Source organism: Amblyomma mixtum, chromosome 3, assembly GCF_055824585.1.
Source record: "Amblyomma mixtum isolate Tamu chromosome 3, ASM5582458v1, whole genome shotgun sequence".
Taxonomy (NCBI): domain Eukaryota; kingdom Metazoa; phylum Arthropoda; class Arachnida; order Ixodida; family Ixodidae; genus Amblyomma; species Amblyomma mixtum.
Window position 1 is genome coordinate 106,273,302 of NC_143014.1, and position 9,108 is coordinate 106,282,409.

Genomic DNA, 9,108 nt, shown 5'->3' on the forward strand with positions numbered 1-9,108 from the left:
TAGTAAGAAACTCTATGGTCCTTGCCATGGTTGTTAGCGTTGCTAGGGGTGTCGCGAAAGTTGCACGCGCGAAACAAACAGCGGGTTACCATGCTGATTGTGTTTCTGGACTGTGTTTGACGCGCTTTCTTGCGTCTTGCCGTAACGCACAATAGTTTCCCCGTGTTGATTGGTCTTTCAGCATGTTCAAAAATACATTTCAGAGTGGCTTCTTATCAATACTGTACAGCATTGGAAGCAAGCCGCTTCAAATCTGGGATAAGAAGGTAAGATTCGTGCTCGCGCCAAAAGTTTCCGCGGTGCAGTTTGTAGGAAAACAAAAGGCAGTGTATTCGCCGGTAGAATTACCGGGCTGAAATTCCTCCCGGCAGTCGCCCCTGATTGGCTTCTGGGAGCGGTGTTTGAAAAAATTTCTGGCTTTTTTCAAGGCCCCTGATTTTCGGGGCACTTCGTTTAGCCGCAGCCGGAAGAACTACCAGACTGACCCGACATTCGCTAATGATGGGGTGCATAGCGCAGCTTCAGAGTACTGATTCTGCTGTTTTTATGGCCCTTCTCGGTTACCGAGAACATCAGTCAAAAATTTAAAATATCTATCCCCGCGGCTTGACGCAGCCAAAAGCGGAAGCATGTGAACGATAGTCTGCACCAGGTGCAACAAAAAGTTAAGGTTTGGGTTTGTTTTGTGGGGTTTAACGTCCCAATGCGACTCAGGCTATGATCGCTTGTAAAGCTTGTCTGCTTCCTAAACGTAAAGTTTCATTGTAAAATCCCAAGCGTACTAATGTTATCAAAATATTATTCATCAGTTTTTCTCTTTTCGTAAGGGACATTTTTGAAATGTATATTCAAGCTAGGGCAGTGGAATTATTTATATTCGTTTCCCACAATAGATTGTGAAGAAAAAAGTGATTTCTTTTTCCATTCCTTCAAAATAAACGGTGCTGCTTGAGCATTTTGTGTTCTTCCTGCCAGACAAATTTATCTTTAAATAAAAACTTGTCATGCAAATGCTGTGCTGTTGGTTCAGTATGGACTGCAGGCATGTAATAAACTAAAAAAAAAAATCTTGGTCAAAGGTCTTTTGGTTGCAGTGAAAATTTTCTTGCATGCACAAAAATGGGGTTCTCAGAAAGTGCAGCTTGAAATTTGGTCGCACAATCAAAGTGCTAAAAGGATGCGTTCAGCATCGTTACTTTCATACTGCCTATGAAACCTTTTTCACATGCCTTTATTTTCCTTTTCTTGCTGTCTACAGAGGCCTCAAAATCTGCCCTTGTTCCCCAGGTGTTGTCAGTGATTCAGTGCCACATCACAAAACACAACTGGTGCAGCATACTGATTTCTTTAGAACTTAGCAGAAAAAGGAGGCAACAATGCCTTCACATTGTATTTGGAAAGCAAAAAGCAGCTTTGAAGTTCTGTAAATTAGAAAAACTAGCGTGCATGACAAACTATACAGCTGACGGCAAAGCCAGACAGCAGTGCCACGCACTCAAAATTGAAATATTCAGAAGCAGAAACACTTTATGTAGTATTTACTATCAACTTTAAAAAAAAACGTTTTTAATCTCCTCTTCTTTGTTTTCTTCAAGTTATGCCTAATTTTAGTACTGCAATGGCATGTTTGATGCTGCTTTTAAATATGTTCCAGCACTCCTACGAACATGCCATTTAGAGGATAAGTTTCGTCCGGAATTCTGGTATTTTTTAAGAGCAAAATTTAAAAAATCATTTTTGGTCAATCTTCCCTAGCATCACATCTTAAGCTGAGTTTGGTTTGGTTTGGTTTATGCGGTTTAACGTCCCAAAGCGACTAAGGCTATGAGAGACGCCGTAGTGGAGGGCTCCGGAAATTTCGACCACCTGGGGTTCTTTAACGTGCACTGACATCGCACAGTACACGGGCCTCTAGAATTTCTCCTCCAAAGAAAATTCAACCGCCGCGGCCGGGATCGAACCCGTGTCTTTCGGGTCAGCAGCCGAGCACCATAAGCACTGAGCCACTGCGGCGGCTTAAGCTGAGTTCCTTTGTAGTCTGCAGTGGCATGCAGGTGCTCCGAAACCTCTAATTAACTGAACCTGGCCATTGTGTGCATTGTTTCCTGTCCACATTTAGTCTTTTTGCACTTTATTTGTTTTCTTGCTAGGAGTACCCACCCAGTGGACTGCACTAATTCAGTGTTCAATTTGCTGAGACTCGATGCCACAATTTCTTTACACTGTTTTCATGTATTGTAAACTCTAAATTTTGGCATTATTTGGCTCACATGTAGACGGTCTCAAAAATATCACCTAGATACATTTCTGCTTGCAGTTACTTGCAACCCAAGCAACTGTCATGTTTTTATTGATGAAAATTTGCAACTTTTGTGGCACAAAATCTCTGGAACGTTTTCTTTTTTGAAAGACTGCCATCAGAATACCAAAGTTCAGTCACTATTTCCTTGGAAAAATGTCGCCTGGCTTCCAATCAGAGCCAAGTGCTGGGAGAATTTCAGCTTGGTTAATCTCCTGGCTGCCGGTAGAATAGACACTGCTAGAACAAAATATACCGATTTTCATAGTGTTCTGGTAACATCATAAGCCCTTGATGTTCACAGGTTAGAAATGGCCACATCAAAAGGATCACTGACAACGACATCCAGTCCTTTGTGCTTGAGATTCTTGGCACAAACGTGAGGTGAGAGCTCAAGCTTGTTGAATTTAACTGCTATGATCAGTGCCTTTTGCACTACTGTAATTATACCTGCTCAATTTTGTTGCTGTCCTTGTTCTCTTCCAAAACGTTAGCACGACTTTCATCACGTGTCCCGCTGATCCTAGAAAGACGCTCGGCATCCGGCTTCCCTACCTGATCATGATTGTCAAGAATATGAAGAAATATTTTACGTTTGAAGTACAGGTAACTACCGAGAGTTTAGGCTGTTCGATTGATTCTTGATGCTGTGTTGCACTATGCTTTCTGTGTTCAAACTTTTTCACTGCACTCACTGCATTTATGACTGAAATTGAAATGATCAGCGCAGTCACATTCATATCGGTGCCCGTGCTAGGTATTGTCTATGAGTACTGCCAGTGTAAGTGAAATAGTTGCTCTTAAGGATAGTATTTGTAAGTCTAGCAGCTACCTGCATGTTAAACTACACACTCATAAGTAATAATAATATTTAGCTACTATGTGGCTGGTTATTACGATGGGGAGAGTTTGGATATGAAAAGTAAAGGAATTTAATGAAATCGAATGTGAAAACTAGTTTCTACTGTGCGAATTGGTCATCATTAGGGTCTAAAGCAAAAAAAAATTGTGGCATTAAGATGAAGCCCGCCAGTGGCGTAGCCAGTAATTTTGTTTGGGGGGGGGGGGCTCATGTTGCAGCGTGGCCTCCTCATAGAATTTGTGGAGGGATCAAGCGCAAGAATAATAACTGCATTGCCATTGACAATGCCATTGCGTATTAGATAACGCTACGCACTGTCTAGACAAGTGAGATAGGTGTTTCTTTAAAATAAAGAATGCATTCGTATGTCTTAAAAATTGTGGCATACATAACTGATACCAATGCTTCCATGTTTTTGCATATTTAATAAGTGAAGAAATTATCACACGAAGTCTAGAACTATATCAGTCCGAAACCAGCAAAGCAGTGCATGCCGCTGATATGAAAAACGTAAAGGCCATGAAATTAGCAAGTAGAGGACAAATGTTTTAGTGAATCTTTGTCGTTCAAGACTCCTCCTGTGAGCAATTTTCTGTAAGGACGATGCAGTTTTTTTTTTTTTCTCTCGGGTTGCAGGTGTAAAACAGTTATGTTGAAGGCATGCGGCATTTGTGCTTATGCTCAATTGTGCAGCAGCCTCAGCTCAAGGCAGGGATTGTGCGATAAGTTTTGTCTTCTCGGCTTTAACTTTTTCATTAAGTGATGGAATTGAAAAATGTTGCATTCAAACAATAGTTTGGAATGATGCCTTTCCCAGAAGTTCACCACTTTTCAATATAGTTGCCTTTGGTGCGCTGATCTCTGCATACTGTCATGGGCGGATGAGGGCAGTCATTGACACCAGTAATGCACTGAACCTTACAGCCTGGCCCTCACACCATCAAACTTCTTTCCCAAAATGAAGGAACAACTAAAGGGTGCGCACTTTGCATCCAGCAGGGAGGTCACCAATGCAGTGCAACATTGGCATTGTCAACACCTGCCTTAATTCTGTGAGGGCATGCAAGGACTAGGGCACTGGTGCTTAAAGTGCGCCACCACTGGCAGGGATCCTGCTGCTGCAGAAAGTTAAAAGTGAAGTGCTTCTGGCAAATACCAAACATTCCCAACTTTTATTTGAATGTAACATTGTTCTGTCTCGTAATAATGAAGTTAGAGTCCAGGAGGCAAAACTTAAACAGCCCTCATATTTATGCATCAGTGCTGCACCTAGACTGCAAGGCATGATTTACTGGAGCGCTCCAGATTCATTTTGGCAGCCTGGTGTTCTTCAATGTGTGTGTGTGCAGAAATCTCAGTGCACGGGTATTTTTGCGTTTCACCTTTATCAAAATGTGGATGCTGCAAATTAGAATTGAAACCGTGAACCCAGGAGCATTATGAACATAGAAGCCTCAGAGCCAGTTTTGTAGTAGGTGGAACAAGCTTGCCTTGTTAACCATTTCATTGCATGTAAGATTTGCTTTAATTTTCAACTTCCTCTTGTACCTTAGCATGTGAGATTAGTGGCTCAATATGGTTGCTTGCATTACTACTTCCGCAAAAGGGTAAAAACAAGTTGCACTGAAGCAGTAAACATATGATGACAAGTGCCATGAATTGAGCCATGTGGTGCATGTGTGCAAGAGGGTACAGTGGCAAAAAAGGACAAAACACGAGATAAGAAATGGACAGACAAGCACTGGTCCCATCCATTTCTGGCCTCATGTTCTGCTCTGCTTGCAAGTGTGAACACGAAACTGCAGAGTGATTTCTCTCTTGCTGGATCACAGAAGCGCCTTAGATGAGCTGACATCTCATCTAAATGTTTACAGTGCACTTCTTTGTGTACTGAGGAATTAATTTTTATTACAGCTATTATATTGTCTGCAGCTTCAGCATAAATGAAAGGGCAAATTTTTTAGTGGATGGTGGTTTTTAGGCTGGACTAACTTGACTGCTACACTATTCCCATGTACAAAGCAGCAAAGACATGAAAGTTAACCTTGCTCATGTATAAAAGAGGCAGTAGAGTTGCTATCTGGGCTAGTTGGTGAACATGCATTGTAGGAAGCGGAACTGCGGTAAACACTCGCAAAAAGTTAAGGAGGGCACTTAAGATGACTTATGTGCTGTGAATGCGAAAGCATGCACGCGGGGTGTTCGGCTGCAGCAATGGCGTACCACTCTAATGCAGTGGCCAGCGAAGCTGATCTGTTCACACTGCCCGAATGGAAGTTGATGAAGACGACGATACGCAAACCCAGCGCGAGAGACTGGCAGTTTAGCGCATGGGGTGTTGCGCTGCAGTGATGGCGAAATGCTCTAATGATGTGGTCAGTGAAGCTGACCTGTTCGCGCGGGCCTGAGTTCGAAACCCACTTTGGGAGATGTTTTATTTAAGAAATTTTATTTTTTCTTTTGTGATGATGTAGGCACTGTCGATGATGTCATGAAGTCACGTGGGTTTTCAGGCCGTCTGGTGTGGACAACTACGACAGCGCCGAATTTTCTGCCTCATGAGCCATATAATGCTTTTGCATTAATAATTAGTTGCGAGTCTGCGCATGCCCTGTCTACTTCCCTCTTTTGTCCCATGCCTGCTAGTGCAGCACTGCTGCCTACATTACAGAAGGCAATTAGTGGCCTTTGTTCTTTAGTTTGGGTATTTGTAACTGAAAAGGTGCTTATAATGTAGGCAAGGCAGTCAGTTTCAGCTTGTAAGAATTCGGGAAGTTTTTACTGTACAAAATGCACTCTGCAGACCTAATTTACCAAATGCCCAGCTCGTGAAAAGCGGGTATAGAAATGCAGGTATAGAACATTATGCTGTTAGCTGTGATCTTATGTACACTGAAGTGCTTTCGGGTGTGCCATTTGATGTTGCCTTATTGTACAGATCCTAGATGACAAGAATGTCCGCCGGCGTTTCCGTGCTAGCAACTTCCAAAGTACAACAAGGGTGAAGCCTTTCATATGCACGATGCCCATGCGCCTGGATGAAGGCTGGAACCAGATTCAGTTCAACCTAGCAGATTTCACGCGCCGTGCCTATGGAACAAGCTACGTGGAAACATTGCGAGTGCAGGTATGCAGCTGGCTTCCTTGGTGGCATATACCATGGTTGCAACATCACACTTACTCTTTTCTGTGGCAGCTTATCTCATCCAGAAGAGTTTGGTGAGGGGCTAGTTGTTAAGTCATTCAATAAACTTGAGAACTGCGCGAACGACGGAACTTAATAACTGCGCAAAGGACAACGCAGTTTGCGGAACTTTTATGTTTATGGAGCTTGCTTCAGGTATCAAATTTGGTGTGGGTTTGAAATTTTATAACATGTGGCCTTTGTGAAATTAGTAACTTTGATCTTGCGACTTGTGTTTGATCTTGGTTTCTTGCAATAATTGTGGGTGTTATACATATATGGATTTGACTTTTCAGCTTAAACTGAAAAAAACTAAAAGTACACAGAATTCGATTTTTGAAACTCTGTCTTAACCAATAAAGGTCAGCATCTATGACATGCAAGCTGCAGCTAGTTGGCAATTGAGTTGGAGTGCGACTCAAAGAAGAAAATTAAAAAGTGCAGAAGCTAGGAGAGTGGCGAGACAGTGCACTATTGGATTAAGTAGTGCAGTTGTGTGCTTTGCAGTATTGCTTAGCATCACATGCCTCTGAAGAAAAAGAGGCTCCAGCTCATCACCAAGCATTGTTTGCTAGCTTAGCAGTATTCACTGTCATCAATAAAGCAGTTGCTTGGTTAACCCGTTTAGACACTTTGTACATAACTGAGTATACATTGTGAACTCTCAGCTTTTTCTTGGAGTGCGCTTTAGCTATTGCTATCTTCGTTTCAGGTGAATTTAGCATCCTTCACTTTGCAAATAACAGGCTTTTTTATGCCTCTTAGTGTACACAGTAATAATTATTTCATAAACCAGTAAGCTTGGTAACACATCATCTACCAATTTCTTTCTAATAGCTTTTGCCGCCACTAATGTAATTTTTTTTCTGAATTTCATGCATCATGTGCATCTTCGAAAACAAAATGATTCCACAATTTCTAGGGTGCTGATTTCATAACTACTGGTGATTTTTAATCCTGGAGTTCCCAATTTGACAGTTTGTATTAATTTTGTATGTGCGTGTAAAATCAATCATTGACATTTTCGTTCGAAAGCTAACGAATTGACTTCCATGAGGTCTGTGTGTGCTATGTAGGCCAAAAAAATTTTTTGAAACAAAATCATAAATGACATCTCAAGTATACCCCTGTCACACGGGCATTTCGAAGGCCCTCGAACCGATATTCTATCGACTCAAAGGCCATTGAGCGCTGCTACACGGGCGGTTTCAGTGGCCATCGAGTCAGTGAGCAGCGCAGAACTCTGTCGAGATTTCAAGGGCCTTCGAGCGTTGCCCAAGGTTGCTAGCGTTGCTTCGAGCGGCGCCAATGCACACTGTCATGCGCAGTACAAAAGCATGAACAAATGTTATTCTCCTAAACTTTAATGCAAGCAGAAAACTATTAGTCTGTACAATAAATTAAAAACCGTATCGGTCTGGTTTAAAGCACATTAATTTTATACTCTCCATCGCAAAAGACTGTAATGCCAGTGGTATCAGTGTTGCCAGAGAGTTACAAAACAGACAGAAAATCGTACAAAAGGCGATGTCTTTCAAGACAACGCAACTGGCTTTTAATATCAACTAAAAACCTTCCACAACTCCAAAAAAGTGCATTTCAAAATTTAGTTTAGATTTATAAAAATATTTCTGTTATTTGCGCAAACTCTAAAGTAGCGATTGTGGTGCCACGTAAGCTTGGCGTAAAACACGAGAACCATTTCAATGGCCATTGAGATTTTCCATGTAGCGGCGACACAACTCCTTTGAGTTCGATAGTGATTGAGAATCTCAAAGGCTCTCAACTGAATGGCCATTAAAACTGGCCGTGTGACACGGATAATAGTTAAGCAGGTTTCTCCACTGCATGCACGGACACAAACCCATTCGTAAGCATCATGAAAAAGTGCCATGTTCTGGCTAATGTGACGGTTAAGCAGCAGTTCCATTGCTGTCGTCAACACGCAGACCACTTGTTGCTCTGCCCTTTCCCTCAACCCTGTGCCAGCAATGACATGGCGTTGCACATTTTAGAAATCAACTTCCATTTGCGTTTTTGTCTAACGGTTCCATCACTTCACTTCTGTTACTTTATTTAATGGCAATAGCATTTCCGTCTACAAGCACAGCTATAAGTTCTTTACAGTAACGACCATTTGTGTGTTCATTACTGTTAAATCGAATGCTACAAAAGGCAAGGCAAACTCTGACTTTTGTCCACACAGGAATACCATATTATATCACAGAAAAGGCCAATAATTCATCCGTAGGAAATAAAGAGTTCTCTTAAAAAATGAAAACTGCGTTCTTAAATTAACAAAAAATTTGCCGAATTTAAAAAAAAAGTAACAAAAATCCAATGCCCAGTTATGTACCCCTGACTATTATAGCATAGTAGGAGTTGTGTAAAGAGTGACAACTTACTGGGTGAATTGTTTGTAACTAACTGCAGCTGAGCCATTCCTGAGCCGTGTTACAGAGTGCACAAAAGTTGCCGAGTTTTCCGTAAACCATGCAAAATGCTGTAAAATACAATTCTGTGATTGTTTAAAACTGTCTTTTTGGTCTTTTCAGATACATGCAAACTGCCGCATTCGGCGAGTGTACTTTGCAGACCGCCTGTATTCTGAAGATGAGTTGCCTGCAGAGTTCAAGCTGTACCTGCCAGTCCAAGCCAGGGCTAAAGTTTGAACTTTCTTGTCATGCTTGAGCACTACTGTGCCCACTTGTACAGCTTTCACCATGCCCATCATTAAAGAGGGGAGGAACATTTTGCCACCAA

At 41.8% G+C, this 9,108-nt stretch overlaps 1 protein-coding gene across 1 annotated transcript; it reads left to right on the forward strand.

Moving 5' to 3' along the window:
- LOC149351261 (cilia- and flagella-associated protein 20) lies at positions 1–9,108 on the forward strand. The gene is made up of 5 exons (XM_089580551.1): positions 1–266; positions 2,604–2,683; positions 2,794–2,905; positions 6,100–6,288; positions 8,901–9,108. The coding sequence occupies exons 1-5, from the start codon at positions 183–185 to the stop codon at positions 9,015–9,017; spliced, it is 582 nt and encodes a 193-aa protein (XP_089436677.1). The 5' UTR covers positions 1–182; the 3' UTR covers positions 9,018–9,108.